The sequence below is a fragment of the Lathyrus oleraceus genome, chromosome 1, assembly GCF_024323335.1.
Source record: "Lathyrus oleraceus cultivar Zhongwan6 chromosome 1, CAAS_Psat_ZW6_1.0, whole genome shotgun sequence".
Taxonomy (NCBI): domain Eukaryota; kingdom Viridiplantae; phylum Streptophyta; class Magnoliopsida; order Fabales; family Fabaceae; genus Lathyrus; species Lathyrus oleraceus.
This window is the reverse complement of record NC_066579.1, coordinates 205884496-205905838: the sequence shown is the minus strand read 5'-3', so window position 1 is coordinate 205905838 and position 21343 is coordinate 205884496. Positions and strand designations below refer to the sequence as shown.

The following is a 21343-nucleotide window of genomic DNA, read 5'->3' as shown; positions in this document are numbered from 1 at the left end:
GCATCAACAACAGATTCCTCTTATACTTTTGGGGCTTCAATTGTTGCTTCATCATCTTGGAACTCGTGGCCCCGTAAAGAAGAGGCATGAGACATACAACTACGAGAAGTAGAATCAGATGATTGTAAACCTCGACATTGTGAACCATCAAATGAGTTATCATCGATTTGTGGCCTCGTGATCCTGGTTACAGCCCTCTCATGTCGTACAAATGCAGTTTGGGACACACGGTCGAGCCTAATTCTTTCAGGGTTGCTTTCAACCATTGCACCTGCGTTGAAACCATAAAGTCACGTCACAAATTCATCCAAAGTTCGGCTAGGTATAAATTTGGAGATATATCTTCGAAAATAGTTCATACATAATCCAGAGATGCATCTCCGAATAAAGTCACAATTTTCAACCATGACAGATACCTCATTGTCGCCCTAGCATCCAACGAAATGGCAATGCATGTTCGTTTAGGCTACCTATTTCAATTGCACTACTATCTAATGTAGCTTAAACCAATTATGTTACCTAAAAACCCATTCAAAACACACAAATCTAAAGAATTTTGAGAAACTTACCAAATTAAATGGATGAGAAAGAGAAGCTTGAATGAATGAGAAACTTGAATGGATGAGAAAGAGCTCAAATGGTAGAAGCTTGAATGGATGAGAAAGAGTTCAAATGGTATTTTTGAGTGACTTTTCAGAAAATGAAGGAGTCTGGCGCGAGTATATGAAATAAAAGTGTCCAGAGATGCATCTCCGAACAACACCCTAGTTATTAATTGAATTTTAAATTAAGGGTTCTTACGAAGATGCATCTCCGAATTAAACTTGTATGCATATAAATATGCATCTCTGAATTAAGTTTTAACAAAATAAGATGCCTCATCAATTTGTACTAGGAAGTGTGTAAAAAAGGTGTGCCCGAAAGGGCAGTTGTGACTTTTCACGATGATGGAAAAACACTCGTAAGAATGGGAAAAGTAATCCCCCTTTTCTAAGGCAATGGACATGCATTAGTCAATGCACTTAGTCTCGAGGGTTTTAGAGATGATTATCACAACATAAGTTATATATATCTTAACCAATGATGTCTTAATAAGTCACTCTTAATTTTGTGAGCTTACACTCTCCAAGTTACGCCAGATCATTAGATTCATCCTCTTTTATCATGTTGTTCTCCCACATTTAGAGATCATATGACCAATACTAAGACAAAATCAAAACAAAAGTATTTTTTTATACTCAATAGAAACTCTAAACCTTAATCTTTCAATCAATATGTGATCATGCAAAACACCCAAAAGATTGATGTAAATTAACACGCGAGCAAAGTGACCAAATGTTATGTTGGACGTGGCTTCATCAAGGCAGATAGGAATACCAAGGCTTCCTGCAAATTATTCTTGATCCGTAACATTCTTAAGGAAGATTATGTAACCATATCCAAACTCGGGGAATTTAACCTGCACCCATAAAATTATATCTAGCACCCCTAAATGGGAGCTGGCATTACCTTTATACACATACTAAATGTTTTTAGATTTTTTATTGCGTTTATTGGATTTTTCAAGAAAATACCGGATTTTTTTGATATTTTTGATAAAAAAATCACTGATTTTTAGTAAATATTTGAAGAAATACCAGATTTTTCAAAAAATCAAGTCTAATTTTCTGGATTTTTGAAAATTGTCGGTAGTTCATATTTGATAGAAATTATCTTCTTAATATTACCGAAGTTTTTGAAAAATTCAGTAAACTATTAGACTTTTTCAAAAATTTGATAAACTACAGTATTTTTCGAAAAATCCGATAGTGTTAAAAAAAATTGTTTATTGAATATGAACTACCGATTTTTTTAAAAATCCGAAAAATTATCAAAGATATTGGATTTATAAAAAAATTTGGTATGTTGAATTTATTTTTCAAAATAATCGATAAAAAATGTATACATGACTTTTGAAAATACACTACCAAAATTTTGAAATGTTATCGAAAATTCTGAATGAACTACCAAAATTTCGTTCGCACATTTTGATCCAATTTTGTTTAGGGACGGTTTTTGAATTAATGAAGTGGGGGTGGGGGTGGGGGGTTACTAGGTATAAGTTAGGGGTGGCAGGTTAAATCCTCCCAAACTTTTACATTCTTTTGTTTATGTTGTCTTGGCTTAAAGTATGGACTCCAACAAAGTAAAGACATGCAATAAATTAGGGGAATTTATTAATGTATCCTATGGAATTTACATAATATTACCCCAAATTTTAAAGATGCATCTCCGGACGCACCCAACTCAATATATTTTTGAATAAGACTCTTAGTTAATGGAGAAAAATACAGAAATACATCTTTGTGTACATTACAAAGATGCATCTTCGGGTGTTGTTTGTTCAAAATCACGTCAAAACTCTTTCTCCTTCATCACTTCTAAAAAAACAACTTCATATTTCTCAAACTCTCGCATTCTCTCAGAATCATTCAACTAACTTCAATGTTTCTTCCATCAACATCAAGTCCATCAAATAACTCATTTAACACTGAAGTAAACTCACAATTTGTAAAAAATTATTCTTCTAAACTTTTGAGTTTTTGTACAAATTTGTAGAAATTGATGATTAGGTTATGATATAGATAGTTTATACATAATGAGAAACGTGTTTGATAGGTAGTTTTATTGATCAATGCATTATTTTTCCTATTTTTTTGTGACTACATTACTGGTGATGATGAGCAAGTTGCGCATCATAAAGCATACATATTATATTTGGTTGACACTGCCATTTTTGTGGACAAGAGTGTCACTTATGTGGATGTCATCTACATGCGATACTTCGATGCCTTTGAGCGGATCCATGAGTACAACTCGAGCCCGCTTGTTTGATCTACTTGTACTCTAATTTATCTTAAGGTTGTATGTGGAAGACAAAACAGGTGACAGACATCATAACACTATTGACAGTAATATTTATTGGTCTTTTAGTGTTTGTGTCATTTTCATTACACTTTTGCAACGCCATTACTAATGATTCATATGTTTCAACACTTTACTTGCTTGAATCCTCCAACACTTCCCACGCATTTTCGACTAATCATGTGTACCAACCTATATTAAGGATATGCCGCGTACTTTTACATTCGCCCCACACAAAGGAAACCAGACGATAAAGTCGTTTAGAGTGTATCTTGACCGCTTGGTAGAAGATGATATATACTTCCGTAGGTACGTCAATCACCGTGAGACAAATCCCTTTGACGACATAGTCTTATATTGGAGACAGTTAGCTTGCGTTTCATGTCTGACGTTTCCTCATCTGCCTGAGCGCATCATGCGGTAATTCAGCTACATGCAGTATATTCCTAGAGATTCATATGTGTCTGTTCATCCCGCTATGACACGTAGAGATATCGATGTTATATTTGGTGATTATCTTAATCATCTGATACTGGATGAAGCATGAAGTACCATAACTGAGAGTGACTGAAGCTACGTAGACGGCTACATCTGATGGCTCTTCAGGGTATCACATCCTTATATGATACATGATGTTTTAGGAGATCCACCGAAGCCAGCTCATCAAAAGATACTAGAGGAGGAACAGGATAGGGCAAATCATGTTGATGTGTTGCCTAAATATCGTTGTATCATGGAGATTGGTCATGCAGAGATTGACAGATGACTCTTGCAGGATAGACCAAAGACTTTGTAGATGCCATGATGGCGAAGACATGAGAGACACTACAGTACATGAGGTCCCGAGTCTGAGTCCGTCATACATATTAGTTTATAATATTTGTACCTGGATTTATTTTCTATTGTATTTTATTTTTACTTATTTCAACTTCATTGTATACTTTGAATTTATTACTTTATATATATGTCATTTTTTGCATATCGATTGTATGATCTAATTTATCATAATATATCTTTACTGTATCGTTAATTCCATTTGAACATCACTAAAACAAACTTAAAATTTATTGTCAAGTGTGGTTACGGAGATGCATCTCTGAATTCTAGATGCATCTCCGAAATAATCTATGATAAAAATAGACGTTTCAAAGAATATGCATAAGGGATAAATTAATATTATTCTGGAGATACATCCCCGAATAAATTTTGAAAAATATATTGGATGTGACTTAGTTTTAACATTTTAACTAAAAACAATGGTGATCGGAAGTGTATCTCCGGAATCTTGATTGACAATTTTAAATACGTTTTTTCACCGAATAGGGTGTGTTTGTGTTTTAATATTTCACTAAATTAGCTATGACACTCTAAGACCCAATAGCACCTATAGGGATTAAATTAATTTTGAATGTGCTTCTCAAGTAATAACCCTTTCCTAAAGCGATCAAACTCCACTAACCTAGGAGTTTTCATAAAGAAAACATGCATCATTAGTCAACAACCTTAATGGGAACATCTCCCTTGACTTGAACGCCATGAAAATGGTTCTTACACGTCTCAAGACTAGCCTGGTATTCTTCCTCATGGATCTTGATGGAAATTTCATCTCCCTTCATACAAGGCTGAGCTAATTGGCTATAGGGTGTGAAACATGCATTACTCAATGCTTGTCTGAAGGACTTTCTCTGCAGAGTTTGATTAGGTATCGGCGAAGGGGAAGCAACAAAAGAAGGAGAAGGACAGGTGGTGGCTAGGAAACTCCAAGTTTCCATGGTGGAAGCCCGTTATGGAAGAGGACATGCAAAAACATAGAGGCTACGCAAAACCCTAGCAGAGTGTGGCATTATTCAAATCTTAATATTGACATGATATACAAAACTGAATTATATTAACCATAAATGTTTATTAGTTTTTGGTAGAAATGGAGAATAGTTTTATTATATTTACTATTTTCCAGATAAATTAATTTAAGAAAATATGAAATGGAAGGAAAATCATTGTTTGCCAAGTCAATCATTATGGCATATGACATGCAAATTCAAGTCACAATTCCTCAATGTTTTTGCAATCACCTAGGTGAGAAGCAAAAAAAATAATATCACCTCTTCCGTACTTCCATATCACAAAAACACCTTCCTAATAGTTCTTGCAGAAGCGCGGGATATTAACTGTCGAATCAAGTTGGCTGGCAATTGAAGTAATTGCTGCTGAGATTCTGGTGGGAGCTGAAATTTACATATATAGTAGTCATGCAACAGCAGTAATAAAGAATATCAAATGTGAAATTGCTTGAGTTAGAACTCTATGTGTTACTGAAAAATGGTTCGGTGGCTACATATTGTAAATAATACGCAAATGCTTATATTTACCTCAGTAATGATGGAAAGAACAGGAAGAATGTCTTGAATGGAGTCAAATTGGTTTAAAACTAGCGACAGCTCTTCCGTGTACAGTATTTGATTCTGGTCAGGACTAGCCTTTCTGTCTACCTATATGAACATTGACAGTAAGTACTTATAATTAGCGATAAGTAAATAAGAATCATCGGCGATTTATCATTTCAAAGTTTCATATATTTATTACTTATTATTGGAATATAACAATTCATAGTTGTAGCTCCTTTTAAGTAAACTACAAATCTTACTGTATTGAAGTCTTCTTTTCTTCGAGCCCCTGAAAGTAATAGCATAAGACGTTGGAAGGTCTTTAAGTTGACTAAATCTTCTTCGGTCATTAAAGACGGAATAAATAAAGTGCTGAAAGGAACTCTTGCAGCAGCTGTTTCCAAGGTAGCTAGCCCAAGCGCATCTAAACCCTACATTTGGATTGAAACAAAATTTTAACACACGGAGGGGGCAAAACTAGAAATGAAGGAAAAAGGATCTAATGAAGGAAAAAGATTAAACTAATATCTTCTAAAACATAAAATAAAGATTGAACTAATAGTCTACAACGGCCTAGAATGCACGAGGAGTTAGAAACAAGACAGAAACCCAATGTGGACTAGCCTTTCTCAACTGAGTAAAAATATTTTCTTCTAAACTTCATAAAGTTGATATTAGTTTATAGGTAGTTAGTTATAGTTAAGCTAGGCCAGGGATCTGAGGAAAATATTAAGGTTCAGATACTGATTTTGGCTAATGCAAGAAACTAAAGCAATTGAAAGATCATTTCAACTTAGGTTTTTTTCTAAAAGTGCTTGTTGGAAATTATTTATGTGCCATTGTTGCCTAAAAGCTTAAGCTTTTGGAATAGTAAATTTATGACAACACTGATATAGACTAACAGCAAAGCAATTGCTGAGAAATACGAGAATTATAAAAAATAAAAAAATAAGGTCAATGCTGTAGCTAAATTTTATCATGTCCATTCATGAATATGAACTAAGTGCCACCGTGATAGGGACATTATTAGTAATGTATTATGTATATCTATGAAAACTAATGCAATGCAAGATTTTGGAACTAGAAAAGGACATGCTAAGAGTACAATTAAATATAGCCTATCAATTTTTATAATAAACATCCAAAATTCCATTTTTCATATTCCTCACTACTATTGTAAATTTAATAAGCAAATATGAAAACATATACCTTGGCAAATTCTTGAACAATTATTTTCCTTACAAATTCACCCTGCAATGATTATCACCAAAGGCATGTTAGGAAGAAAAAGTTAAAAGCAGTTGCAAAATAACATGTAAATTGGTAATGGCAAACAATACGTACCTTTTCTGTTAGTGTGAAAGAAAGGATTTCCTTCATAACCATTTTTGAATCTGCGCCTTCAGACGGTAGCTTTACTAAGGTCTTATCTGTTTTGGCACGGAGAGACTATCATGAAACCTTATTAGGACAGGATTTTGAAGAAACTCTGCAAAAAACTGGATTTACTGGGAAGGAAATTAAAATGATTAATTCATGCCATATTGCACAAGGTAGCTGCGTTTCAATGATGCTTTTGGACTAAATATCCCCCTAAATTGCTCATTAAGAGTGATTCTACAATTGGCATAGTGTTTACTTTAGCAGATTTCAATAAAATACCAACGCATCAACCAAGTATTTTGTTTAGATATCCGAGTAAATAAATGCAATTCCTGCTTGAGAATGAAACTCTCAGTAAGTTGATAAATTATTGATTTTCTCATAGTAAAAAGAAAAATGAAGAAAGGAGAGAAAATTTAGTAAAAAGAAGAAAATACTCAAGTCGGTGTATTTTGAAAAGAAGAAAGAGAAAATCATAAAATTTTACCTCTGTCAGCAAAGACTCAAGTCGATCTATTTCGAAAACACCATCCTAACAAAGAGGTATGTCGTCAAAATTAAATGAAAAACATTTAAAAAATGTTACAACATAATTATATGTGACAGTAAGGAAAAGTAGAAAGAAAAGAAAAACAGCTACAAGAATCAAGATCACATGCACTGGTAAGAATTCCAAATCCAGGGTCTCCTATGTTTACCTTATAAAGAAGATTCATCAAAGAAGATTTAAGCTGAGGGGAGCTGTCAGTAAGCACTTTTCTGGCAATCCAAGGGTATGTACTACCCAAGACTTTGTAGTCTGGGTTAAAGCCAATTGCAATTCCCTCCAGTACAGCAAGGCTACCAACATAATATTTTGCTCAGGATTTTATAAAAGACGCAAATTTAAGCCTTGTATGGAAAGCTCTACCTTCGGATAACAAGTGAGAAGTATGAAGGTATCCTAAATTTGAATTTGTACCTAAAAAAATGTAAGCAAAATATACATGTGAAGGTAAGAGAGGTAAGAGAAAAGGATTATACATAACATGTGAAAGCAAAATATAAACAATGAGATAACTAATATCTGGAAGATAAAAAAGCAGAGAACAAAGAATAAGCTAATTAATTAATAGGTTCATAATTTGATGTCTTTATTGTTTCTGTTCCCTTGACGCTCAAAGTATTATCATCCTCTATGGCCTATCTTGTCTCCCAGGTTCCCTCATTGTTTAAGGTTTTTTTTATTTTTATTTACAACTTCCGCAATCTGAGTCGGTTCATCTCACTGTTGTGTCCTAACTGCCTCCTATAATTTCATGAGGTATGGATCTGGCTAAATGTAATCTTGGCCTTGTAATCCCATTTTAAGTTTGACCTTAGCAACAAATTAACTGTTATCCATACAAACAGTTATTTCCCCTATCTGTTGTCAATATATGAATATAATAAATAATAAATGGCTTTTGTGGTTTGCCCATGACTTTTTTCCAGAATTAATTTCCTTAATAAGAAAAGAGGTTGGATTGCTATGCAAGATAAACTATAGACCTTATTGAAATTTGAAAGAACTTTCAAATATTTTGTAGGTTCTAGTTATATATTTAATGCATCAGCGAAGAGCTTACATGGTTATTCCTAAGTTTCCCAGAAGGTCTCCAAAGCTGATATTACGAACTCCTTTGGAAACAGCATTTTGGAAGACACCTACATGGAGCAATGCAGGCCTGGAAATTAACAAATAACCTCAAGAAAAAAGGAATATTAACTGCAGCATATAAGTGCAACTACTAAACGGGAGCATATATTTCAAAAACAGTATTTTGGAGTTCACCTAAACAGTAAAAAGCAAAAACCTGTCAAAGCCTTTGTAACAGCTTCTTTCTCTGCAGTTGGTGGAAGTAGCCTGATAAAAATACAAGCAGCCAAATCTTATAGCATCAAAAATACTAAATTTGATAACTTAAAATTGAACAAAAATATAAACTAATACCCAAGAGTAACAAAGTCTGTAGCCAATGCATCAAAATCACGATTTACAAGATGTAGACAAGCTTCAATGAATCCATCACGCAATTCTTGTTTGAATTCACCAGTCATGCCAAAATCTAGCCCAAAAGTAGGAGGAATTTTAAAACATATATCTTGTTGATATATTTACCTCCTTAGATAGATCTTCTAGAGTCTAGATATACATATAACAGTAAATAAACTAAAATAAAACAAATCAGACATAAATTAGGCTACCAAATATATTTTAACATATTGAGTACCCAATTTCAAAACTAGATAGTAACATAATTCTTCCCTGCATGCACATTTTTCATTTCCCTACTGCATTAACATAGCTTCCCAATCTCTCCATATCAAACCAAAAAACTCATTTAAAATAGGCATTAGTTAAGGGTATGTTTGGATCAAAGATTTTTTAGGGGAGGATTTTGGAGGGCTAAGTCTATATGTTGGTATATATTTAAGATTTTAAAAAACATAATAGAATAACATGAAAAATGATCACATAACATTTCAATCACACTTAATTTATTTTTACAAATATCATTACCTCCCAATCCCAATGCACATTAAAATCCCTAAATAGTTGTTTGATAAGAAAATTGTCACACATTAGGGCACAAACAGGCGTTTATTTGTGTCCAAACTAGAGCAACATATAATATTAATTTTAAAAATCAAGAAAAAAATAATTGTGAAGACTTCAAAAAAATATCAGCGCTCGTCTGTTTCAATGCTATCAAGTATCACCACATATCAAGAAATGATCAAGCTATTCCTAGAGTTTAACTTGATCTCAATTATTAAATCCTCAAAACAAGGAAAATTTGTGAAAACATCAAATACAAAGCCAAAAGGATAGATGCCAAGAATACTAGGATAAAACATGTGTTTGCGAACATAAATAAGTTGGAGTATCAAATTTTCAATCTTCAATTACCTAAATATGCTAATTTGCCATCAGATGTTCGAAGAAGATTTCCAGGGTGTGGGTCTGCATGATAGAACCCACACTCAAGAAGTTGATTGAATGAGCAGTAAACCCCCACCTAGTCAGCATTAGGAAATAGAAATTAAGGTCAGGCACCATTATACAAAAACTAAGAGTTGTACAGTTTAAAATTTAGAATAACTTGTTTGCAACTAATTTGTAGATGACCTCAATCAGGTAGAGATCCTTCACTTCTGACAATTTTCTCCCCTACAATAGCAATAGTAGTAAACTAGTGTCAGCAGAAGTCATAATTTTTTAAACAGGCAACAAAAAAGAATGTAAGATATAATGGTCCTATGTAGAAAGTAGATAAAAAAAGGCACGCCATGTCAATTTGGAAGACTATTTCCTGGTGATAATCACACAGTTGTTTCTCTAGGTAAGTCAAAAGTATTCTAGCTCAGATCATTACAGAAGAGGATATTTGGGATATTTTCTAACAATTCCAGGGTTATCCATCTCAATACAAACACTGGGATATACATAAAATTTATCTAGGGTATTGAATCTATACAGACATTGAACCATCCTTGCAAAAATACACAGTGATCAAACAGTAAATGGTATAATACCTCAATCCATTCCATAACAAGGACCTTGCGAGTTGTGTACTCAGTGTACATCAAAGGAACCACCACATCTTGTATAGAACCATATAAGTTCCTGCCCACATATAACAAATAATAATGCATTCACAACATGTTATTTCATGCTAAATGAAAGCATGATACACCAAACATCATGCTACCAAATTTAATAGCAGTAAAAAAAAATTAACAAATTTAATAGTACTACTGCTACCAAATTTCATAAATCTGTGATTTAATCAAAAAGGTCCTATATTTAAGCACAGAGGTAGCATGATGTTATGATAACATTTTTTTGGCTGATGTTAAGTCATATCCCTAGATCAAACTCCACGAACAAAGGCATATTTCCACCATATTTTAACCACTTCTTCTCCAAAAGTATTTGAAGTAAACTGAAAATAAGATATCAACCTTTGACACACAACCCAATGCTACCGAGAAATACAAAAGTAGTTGCTGCCATGGCAATTCCAGTCAGTCTCAGAGTACTAATAAAACTTGTATTCAACATGTTCTAAATTCAATTACTAGTTACTCCCTCCGTCTCCAATTTTTAGTCTTTTTGGCTTTGCATTTTTGTCTCCAAACTTTGATTGCATTAGGAAACTAAGATATAATTAAGAATGCTTTCTCATTTTTACCTTTACAAAAACCAAAAGCATGCATTAAATAAATTTTATTTTCACTAAATGAATTAAGGGTAAATAGTTATATATAGGTTCAACCGTTCAAGGACAGAATCTCAAATTCAAAACCTTGATAACATGCACTCACCTGAACTTGATACCATTGCTTGCTTCATTATTGTAGTCCATCTCCTGCATTCAAGCCTGTATTCAATTTGAATTTCTAAGATATTTAATTCTGAAAGATTATATATAAAACTAATTGGTTGAAGATCTTATCTTCTCAAAAAGCAGTAAACAATTTTTTTAAAGAATTCAGTAGTGGAAAAGTAAAAAACTGAGAAAGAAAAACAGAGGAGACATTCTCTAGTAAAAATGGATTCTGTTATTTTGGAATCAATTATCAGACTAATTTGCATCAGTTCATCACATGTATGTTAACAGTTAGGCTAATAACAAACAAACTTTGCAACTATAATGCTGATTCAGCATGAGATTGATAACGAACCACCATGCAGTCTCACACGCGTAAATACTCCAATATTCCCCCAGAATCTCTAAGTGGATGGAGAAATTCTAATTAATCCAAGACCATGAATTTGATTGGATAACCACAAACCGTGAACCAAACAATGTACTTAGTCCTCTCATGAAATACTACTAGATTCCAGGCAATATATAGATAGTGTAGTTTGATTATCACAAATTAGTGCATTTGTGTAACCTCCCCAAATCTAACTTCCTAAAGTAATGACGTGGGCCAAATAAGTAATTGCTCAATATTTTGATTCATCTCTTCTTGACCTTGTAACTTCCCAATTAATTTTGTTAGTTAGTTACAGGGCAGGGATGTTAGTTACCTGTGTGGGGAGTGTAGCATAGTCTTTGAGATAGGATGAATCTACATAACTATTGAGCCATGCAATCACACATACTATAGAAATAGTTATGGTAAAAAAGCCAACAAAAATAAACACAATGCATACCAAGAAACAAGATCGTGATCAACACATGGTTTGCATAATATCGCACCATGCAATCACTTTGTTTTTGATAAATTAGAGTAGGGTGCAGAAGCATCGCAATGCAATAATTGCACCATGCATTCACATAAAATCTAGAGCATAATTTTGGTGAAAATACAAGGAAACCAATGCATACCCGGAAAAGGCTTGAGGCCCACTCATCGACAACTGCCTGCATAAATACAACGCCACACTCAACAAAGTGAAGTGATAGAGAATTGTAGAATATAAATACACTTGCATACATACAGATAAATATGAAGATTTATGAATATGATAGGAGTGTTAATGATAGAGTCTAGACAATATAAATTAAAGATTAATTTTGTGTGCAGACAATGTAATTTTTTTTATACGTGCATTCAATTAAATCACACAATAATGTCACTTAGTTACTTTTGTTCCTAAAATATTTTCACAACTATTTGTATGATAATATTATTTTTTTTATTAAAAAAAATCTACATGATGAGTTGTAGTTGAATGCATGCGTAAAAAAGATATACATTGACAATGCCTACAAATTAAATCCATAAACTATGCCCCCTAATTTCTTTAAGATTAAAATTAACATCAACCACTCTTCCAATAGGTGGCAACTATTAGAATATAAGAAAATATAATATCTTTGATATTACATGTGAATATCTTAGTTAATTCCTAGGATAAGTTTCAAATATTAGAGTATCTTAGGTTACCTTGTAGGATTAGCTTCCAGATTACTTTTATTATCATGATTTGTTTCTTTATTTTCCTATTTATTTAGAATTAGGAATCTTATATACCTATAAATAGGGGTTAGGGTTTAGCCTTATGGATCACGTTAATTATCAAATAATATTTCACATTAATTATATTTCTTCTTATTCTTCTCCTTCTTTTATCCAAAACCCCATAAATTCAACAGAAACCGTGACCATTTTAGTGTTAACATATTCTAAATTCTTAAAGCAATCTTATTCATATTGCAATTTGCAGCATCACCTGAAGATCAGTATTCAATTTGCCTACTCTTCTAGCCAGCCCTGCCATAAAACGCAAGATTAATATGTCAAGGGAAATTGCAGCTTGAACGCCTGGTCTTTGTACTTTAACAGCAACAACCTGCCCTGTTCTGCGAAGCCTAGCTTGATAAACCTGTGCTCCAGAGACAGAAGTTTTAGTTTTGATTAATAAAATTTAAAATTATGGGTAGATACATGTCATATCAAAACTCTGAAAACATCAGCTAAAAAAATACACCAATATAAGGCCGAAAGCATGAACCTGCCCGAGTGAAGCAGCAGCAACAGGCTCGGGTGAAATCTCAGAGAAAATATCAGCCAAGGGTAAACCAAGTTCTTGTTCAATCATGTTGAAAGCAACTTCAGTGGAGAATGGACTTATTCGGTCTTGCAGCAGTGAGAGCTCATCTAGATATGATGGTGGTATCAAATCCTACAAGGAAAGTTTTTGGAATTGTATATCTTAATTACAGTCGCTGAAAATTAAAGTAGCATAATCTTAACAGAAAATAATACTAGTATAAAGTTACATTTGAGCATCTAAACCACAACTGGGAAAATATCTGGAATTTCATATTCAAACAAATGACAGAAAGGAAAAACTGATTGAATAATAAATTCATTCAATTAACAACCAGATCGAGGCATAGAACGTTTGAAATACAAATATTCAGAAATACTGCAGTCTAACTTTAAATACTCAAAATTAACTTTCAGCTTTTGTTTTTTATTTTGTGGTGTGTTCTAAAGGAAAACTGATAATGATAGGCACTTGTGTATTATAGGGAGCCTAAGTCCCACACCAAGTAGTATGTGACGCTCAATGAGGCTAGTTCGGTGGTTGGTATGGAGGAGTAAGCAGATTTAAGGCTTGATCGCCACCCCCAGAATATTTCTAACTAGACTAACATTTGTCATTAAAAAAAATAGTACTTAAGTAGTTTGGTTCTTCCCTCTTGATAGCTATCTTTTAAGGGAGGGTTCCCCATGTGATTAGGTTCTTATCAAATGGAATTAGATTAAGTTGCCGACGTAATGGCTTTCCTTAAAGAGGGGCTGACATATGATGAAAGGAAAACCATAAAAGAAGAATCAAATTACCAGAGTCAAATAAAAGAAGATGGATATAATATTGAAAATTGTTACAGATAAAGTAGAACTTACAGAACGAGATGATATAGCCTGGGCAATTTTGATATATGCCTGTAACAGGAAAAAAAAATATTCTAGTCAATGAGCATGATGATTTAACAAAAACCACTAAGAAAGTAAGCTATTACACACAATCTGGTATCTATAATGTCCTTCCTAACATTAAAGACTCTTGAAGTTTAAACGTCAAAATGCCTCCAATCCAACAAAGGATAGGGAAAATAACTCGTACCAAAGGCAATGGAACAGGGAAGGAGAGCAACCTATGTGGAGTGGTAATAGATAGCTCTGGAGTAGAAAAAGTTCAAATTGATCAGGTTTAACAAAACACGGTTTAAATGACATCATCCAAAAGACCTTCCGGTTTAGATGACCAATGTCTAGAAAATCAAAACAATGATTCATGCTCCCCAGTTATTCAACAAGCTAGAAAAAAGATACAAATAAGACAAAAATGAAATAAAGATAGAAGAACGTAAAAGGAAAATTTGCAGCGAAGGAACTATGGTGAAATTCAATTTGGCATCCTTTCAAAGCTGCGAGTGAAATTTTTTTAAGCCGGTTAGCTACTTAAAATTCAAAACTCATTTATGACGTTTTGGCTCCCATTTAGATGCTAGTATGTTAAACTCACATGAACCGTTGTCTGCACTGGATGCAAACCCAACAAATTCATTAGAACAAAAATACTATGACATGAGTCAGGACGAACCCCAACAAACTAGCAACAAATTTAAGACTGCAGTCACAAAATTTATCAATCCATTTTATGACATACTGATATGGAATAACACCAATGACCCTACCAATTACCATTACTCAATCATAAGCACACCTAGTCAAGGACAGAGTACATTAAAAAATACAGTTTGGACAATTGTAAAATAACCAACAGGACATACCGGCCCAAGCTCCACCAATATCTTCCTTAGCTCTGCAGCTCTAACCTGTAAAACCGAATGATAAAATAATTTTAAAAAATTAGTTTCCTTTTCATTGCAAACTGCAAATCAAAAGTCGAAAGACCCGTCAATCTAAAATTAAAAAATCACTTCATTCATAGGTTCTAAAGTTACTCTCCATGCTAACAGCAACAGATCGGTTCCTTCAAATGTTTCAAATAACAATCATTTCCTTTTAAAAATTCCAATTCCTTATGAAATCATTTTTTGACTATCACTTTTACTCTTTGGTGTATCAATCTTCAAAAAGAAAAAGAAAAGGCTAATTTACACTCCTAGAGACATTGAGTTACACTTTTCTCAGTCTTAACCGAAGTGTAATATATATTTAGCTAAGAAAGGAAGTTTCTAGCGCATAGAAGAATCAGTTATTTTGGTCTCTAAATGTGTGCTCCTATAATACTGTCACTATAGTCCTAAGTTTTCTTAGTCTCTAAATGCATCAAAATTACAAAAACGTTCTTAAACTTTTGTTAGACCTCATATAATTTATCAATTATGTTTTTAAGTAGCAATTATTATATTATTAGAAGTGGCTAGTAGAGAATTATTATATTACTAGAAGTTGTTATGTTTTATTAATTATGTAGGTTTATGTTAGAATAAATAGGGGAAGATAGAGAGGAGATGATTATCCAGGAATTTGACCGAAAAATGGTCATTTTGGCATTAGGGGGGTTCAAGACCCTCGAAGTTTGGCGGTACTATTACGTAATTCTAAGGGATTTCTCTATCTTCTCTACTTTCTTTTGTATGAGTTGGTTTCTATCAGCTTTCTTTTTGGAGCAATTTCAAGGATCAAACTGACCGAAAGCAAAAAAAATACAAGGATTAAGCTAATTAAGGAAAAGCAAGTTCAATGACTTCAAACTCACTAACAAAATATACATTCGAGGAAATTTCTACAAATTTAATAAATTCAGTGAGTATAGTCAAGTGAAAATAACACACACAAATAAAATCACAAAACAAAGACCCGAAGAGAAACTTATGAAATTTCCATGAGCATGTTTAGAATAACTTATGAAATTTCCAGCTTACTTTTTTCATAAGTTATCCAATATAGCTTCGGAAAACAGTATATAACTTAGACCAAAAAATTTAACTTTAACTTTATAATTTTCAACAAAAAATAGCTTATACTGTTACAAATAAGCGATTACGCTACGAACAGAAACGAAGTCCATAAAAATATAGAAGCAGAGAAAAAAGAAGAGCTTCCATACCTGAAACATATCATCAGAGCGATCAAATCGAGCGTCCAGATAGCGTAAACCAAACCACTTGCCAAAAGCAGTTCCAGTCTGAAACAATCTCCTAGCAACAACAAGCGGCTTCCGGAAATAAATAGCCGCAATTTTCGATATACTATAATCGGCCAGAGAATCAGCTTCCGTCGCGCTGAGTTCAAACAAGTAACCTGACTTCGCCGTAAAGGAGTCGCCGCTATCGGAGCCAATCGAGACGGCGGTGCATGTGACGGAGCAGCGACGGGAAGAAAGTTGGTTTGAACTGTTGTGAGGTTGAAATTGAAGGGAGGAGTTGGAGTGGTTCGTTGTTGGGATGAGGAAAGGGAAGAAAGAGAGGGAAGGTGTTGAAAGGAGTCGCATTTTGATGGAGTTTTGGGATTTATAGGATTTTGGATTTTGAAATTTGGAATGAGATGAAGGATTGGAATGGGGAGTAAAATAGAGTTAGTGTAGTTTTTGCATGAGTTGTTGTTTGTTATGTTATGGTGGTGGTTATGTCTTGGCTTCTTTGTGACCTCAGAAATTATTATTTTTGGTGTTGGGTTATCTTATACGTTATCATCTTAATTAAAATTTGAAAAATATCTGTTGTAAACCATTTTGAACAACCGTCATTGTAACATTCAAACTTTTGTTCTTTTATTATTAAATAGAATAGTTCATGTAGGTATCACTATTTAGACTGCATATCTAATTTTCTATCTCTCTTAATATATCTCTTATAAAATCATTTTACTTTTAAAAATAGAGTGAAATTAAGAGAGTTAGTCGATGAATCGAGAGAAAAATGAAGAGAGGATCAAAGTCCATTAGATTCTGTTATTAGATGAATTATCTAACTAATAATGGAACATGTCTAATATTATTGAGGCTATTATACAAGATGCAAAGGTTTTTTTTTACATCATTTTTTTAATTTTCATAAGTATTTGCATTGCTTAATGATATTGTTGTTGTACAAAGGGTGACCAAATCCACGTCGTTACCCGTAACCGAGAACTTATCTTTGGAAGCAGGTCATACAAGAGCATCAAATTTATGTGATTTATAATGGAGAGTCTTTGATTAATGACCTGTCGTTGAAAGTTTGTGACAACAAACTCAAGCTTTTTTATCATTTCTGGCACTGTTATTCAAGTCATTTGGAGATTTCTTAAATGGTATTTTTGATGTTGATCGATTATATGGTAATTTCTGTTGGTGATTTTAGTATCATCAATGTATTTTAGTAGTAATGTGATTTACTGTAGGGCGATGCAATTATGCGTTAAAGCTTGGAAACGAGTTAGGGGTAGTGCGGAGTGCACGCTCATCGAGCCAACGTATAATTGAATGCGAATAATTGAAACGGGGTTCCAAGGGGCGAAGCCCCTGGCGGGGTGCGGGGCAGCGGCCCGTTCGAAATTTTCTTTTGAACAGTTGAACCATTTCCCAACCGACGTAACCGTTTCTGAACAATTGCGTCCTTTCGGTTTCTGTTATTAATCTCCTATATAAGGAGTCATTTGGCCTCAGTTTAAAAGGTATAACGAAACCAAACTTTCTCTCTACATTCCTGAACATTTCTCTTTGCCAGAAACAAATTGTTCTTCAAGAATTATCCTCACAAAGATTTCGTGAACCCAGGCAAGAATAGGGTCGAAATACTTTGTTCGGAAAGTGTACGAACACGATTCTTCGAAGTTATCCAAGATTATCATACCCGATTCTCTAACAAACGAACAAAGTATTTTCTGATAATCATGGCTGGAGGAAGCACCGTCAAGGAGATGACTACAAACTTCGGAAAATTAGACAAGTTTCAAGGATAAGACTTCAGGCGTTGGCAGAAGAAGATGCATTTCATGTTGACAACGTTGAAGGTGGTGCACGTCCTGTCTACACTGATTCCAGAACTTCTGGAGGAAGACACGGTTGAAAATCTGAGACGCAGATCAAAATGGGAGAACGACGACTACATATGCAGAGGGCACATTCTTAACGGTATGTCTGATCCCTTATTTGATATTTATCAAAACATAGAATCTGCAAAGGAATTGTGGGATTGTCTCGAATCCAAGTACATGGCAGAGGACTCATCCAGTAAAAAGTTCCTGGTAACCGATTTCAACAATTACAAAATGGTTGAATCGAGGTCTGTCATGGAACAATTCAATGAACTCCTCTGAATCCTTGGACAGTTCACACAACACGGATTGAAGATGGATGAAACAATATCTGTCTCAAGCATCATAGACAAGTTGCCTCCTTCGTGGAAGGATTTCAAACACAATCTGAAGCATGGAAAAGACGAACTGTCTTTGATCCAACTTGGAAGTCACTTGCGCATAGAAGAATCTCTAAGAGCGCAGGAGGATGACAAAGGAAAAGGCAAAGAAATTGCTGGACCCTCGGTTAATATGGTCGAAGAGGGTGGTAAGAACGGTAACAACAAAAACAAAGGAAAGAAGCGTGCTTTCAAGAACAATAAGGGCAGTTTCGGTGCTAACAAGAAACCGAAACTAGAATGCTGGAAGTGTGGCAAAACAGGCCACTTCAAGAAGGATTGTCGTTCCGGAAAAAAGCATGATAACGCGAATGCAAGTGGTTCAGGAAAGGGGTCTTAGGACCAATCTGAAAACCAAGGTCAGAAATCAATTCGTGATTTGAATAGTTTGATTAAACATTCGGTTTCACTAAATTCTGAAGCATTCTATGTGCAGGATGATGCTATCGCGTTGTGGATTGATTCTGGCGCTACAACACATGTTTGCAAGGATCGTTTCTGGTTCAAGACTCTTGTTCCAGTGGAAGATGGTTCTGTCCTCTACATGGGAGATGATCACTTCGCTCCCGTTGAAGGCAAAGGAAACGTGATGCTAGAATTCAGTTCTGGAAAGACTATTACTTTGTTTAATGTTTTGTATGTTCCTAAACTACGTAAGAATTTAATTTCTGATCCTGTATTAAATAAGCTTGGATACAAGCAAGTGTGTGAATCCGATAAATATGTTTTATCGAAGTCTGGTGTGTTTGTAGGATTTGGATATTATAATAATGGTATGTTTATGATGAATTTGAATGGAGTTCCTAATGATTCTGGTTCTGTATTTATGTCCTCTTCGAATGTTATCAATTCATTGTTATGGCATGCTCGTCTAGGACACGTACAGTATAAAAGAATGCATGAAATGTCTAAAGATGATTTAATTCCTGTTTTTGATAAAAATGTAGAAAATTGTAAAACTTGCATGTTAGCAAAGATCACTAGGCAACCTTTTAAAAGTATAACAAGGAAATCTGTCATTCTTGAGTTGATACATAGTGATTTATGTGATTTGCATGCTACTCCATCATTAGGACATAAAAAATATTTTGTCACTTTCATAGATGATGCATCCATATTCTGCTATGTTTATCTGCTGCACGCTAAGGACGAATCCTTAGATAAATTCAAAATTTATAAAACTGAAGTTGAAGTGTAACAGAATGTGTTGATTAAAACATTATGTACAAATAGAGGTGGTGAATATTATGATCCTGTATTTTTCCAATCCGTAGGAATCATTCATGAGACTACGGCACCTTATACACCTCAACAAAATGGTGTGGCTGAAAGGAAAAATAGAGTGCTTAAGGAAATGGTGAATGCCATGTTATCTTACTCTGGTTTGAGTGAAGGGTTTTGGGGAGAAGCTATGTTAACGGCTTGCTATTTGTTAAATAGGGTTCCTAATAAAAGGAACAAGACTACCCCATATGAACTTTGGTATAAGAAACGACCCAACTTAACATTTCTACGTGTTTGGGGTTGTAGGGCCGTGGTTAGACTCCCGGACCCAAAAAGGAAAACTTTGGGTGAAAAGGGTGTAGCTTGTATCTTTGTTGGATATGCTGAGCACTCCAAGGCCTATAGGTTTTATGTTATAGAACCTAATGACTTGATTTCTATTAACACGATTATAGAATCGAGAGATGCCATATTTGATAAGAATTGTTTCTCTTCTATACCTAGACCAAAGGACTCTATACCTAATTCAGATGAATCTCTAAGGGATGATCATTCAAATGATGTGCCAAGTGAGACACTTGAACCCCGTAGGAGCAAAAGAGCTAGAAAATCTAGATCTTATGGATCTGATTTTCAACTATATTTAATTGAGGGATCAAAGGATCAGATTGACACTCAATACTATTATTGCTATAGTATAGAGGAGGATCCAAGAACGTATGATGAAGCTGTGAAATCTCGAGATTCTGTTTTTTGGAAAGAAGCAATTGACAAAGAGATTGGTTCTATCATGGAAAATAATACTTGGGTATTATCTGATTTACCACCAGGTTGCAAACCATTGGGTTGCAAATGGATCTTCAAAAAGAAGATGAAAGTCGATGGTACAATTGACAAGTTTAAAGCTAGATTAGTTATCCAAGGCTTCAGACAAAAGGAAGGGATTGATTATTTCGATACCTATGCTCCTGTTGCCCGTATCACTACTATTAGATTGTTGATTGCCTTGGCGGCTATTCAAAATCTAGTGATTCATCAAATGGATGTCAAAACAGCATTTCTGAATGGTGATTTGGAGGAAGAAGTGTATATGAAGCAACCTGAAGGATTTGTAATGCCTGGTAATGAGCATAAAGTGTGTAAGCTAGTTAAGTCGTTGTATGGGCTGAAACAAGCTCCGAAGCAGTGGCATCAAAAGTTTGATGAGGTTGTTTTGTCTAATGGTTTCATTCTAAACCAAGCTGACAAATGTGTATATAGCAAATTTGATACTTCCGGTAAAGGAGTTTTCATTTGTTTATATGTTGATGACATGTTGATCTTTGGCACCGACCAAAATCAAGTTGATAAAACGAAGAATTTCTTGTCATCAAAGTTCTCCATGAAGGATATGGGAGAAGCGGACATTATTCTTGGTATTAAGATTAAACGGGAGAATAAGGGGATTGTAATTACGCAATCTCATTACATTGAGAAAATACTCAAGAAGTTCAATTATGAAAGTTGTTCTCTAGTAAGTACTCCCATGGATCCGGGAGAAAAGCTTATGCCAAATACAGGTAAACCTGTGGATCAACTCGAATATTC

General features: G+C 34.2%; 1 protein-coding gene across 1 annotated transcript; it reads right to left on the bottom strand.

Annotated features, from left to right (window-relative positions):
* Positions 1 to 4775: 4775 nt before the first annotated feature.
* On the bottom strand, positions 4776 to 16787 carry LOC127127800 (uncharacterized aarF domain-containing protein kinase At1g71810, chloroplastic). The gene is made up of 21 exons (XM_051057088.1): positions 16243 to 16787; positions 14957 to 15001; positions 14067 to 14105; positions 13165 to 13335; positions 12883 to 13035; positions 12035 to 12070; positions 11022 to 11065; positions 10230 to 10320; positions 9823 to 9864; positions 9604 to 9712; positions 8644 to 8758; positions 8507 to 8556; positions 8279 to 8357; positions 7582 to 7632; positions 7370 to 7511; positions 7159 to 7203; positions 6633 to 6737; positions 6498 to 6539; positions 5549 to 5719; positions 5274 to 5393; positions 4776 to 5129 (listed from the first exon to the last, which is right to left on the bottom strand). Exons 1-21 carry the CDS (start codon positions 16624 to 16626, stop codon positions 5025 to 5027), a joined length of 2139 nt encoding a protein of 712 aa, XP_050913045.1. The 5' UTR covers positions 16627 to 16787; the 3' UTR covers positions 4776 to 5024.
* Between the last annotated feature and the right edge of the window lie 4556 nt (positions 16788 to 21343).

Excerpts from the sequence above, each read along its gene's own strand:
- LOC127127800 (XM_051057088.1), bottom strand. The coding sequence starts at position 16,626 with ATGCGACTCCTTTCAACACCTTCCCTCTCTTTCTTCCCTTTCCTCATC. Across the intron at positions 10,321-11,021 it reads AGCAATGGTATCAAGTTCAG|GAACTTATATGGTTCTATAC; the intron begins GTGAGTGCATGT and ends ATATGTGGGCAG. Across the intron at positions 6,540-6,632 it reads CTTTCACACTAACAGAAAAG|GGTGAATTTGTAAGGAAAAT; the intron begins GTACGTATTGTT and ends TAATCATTGCAG.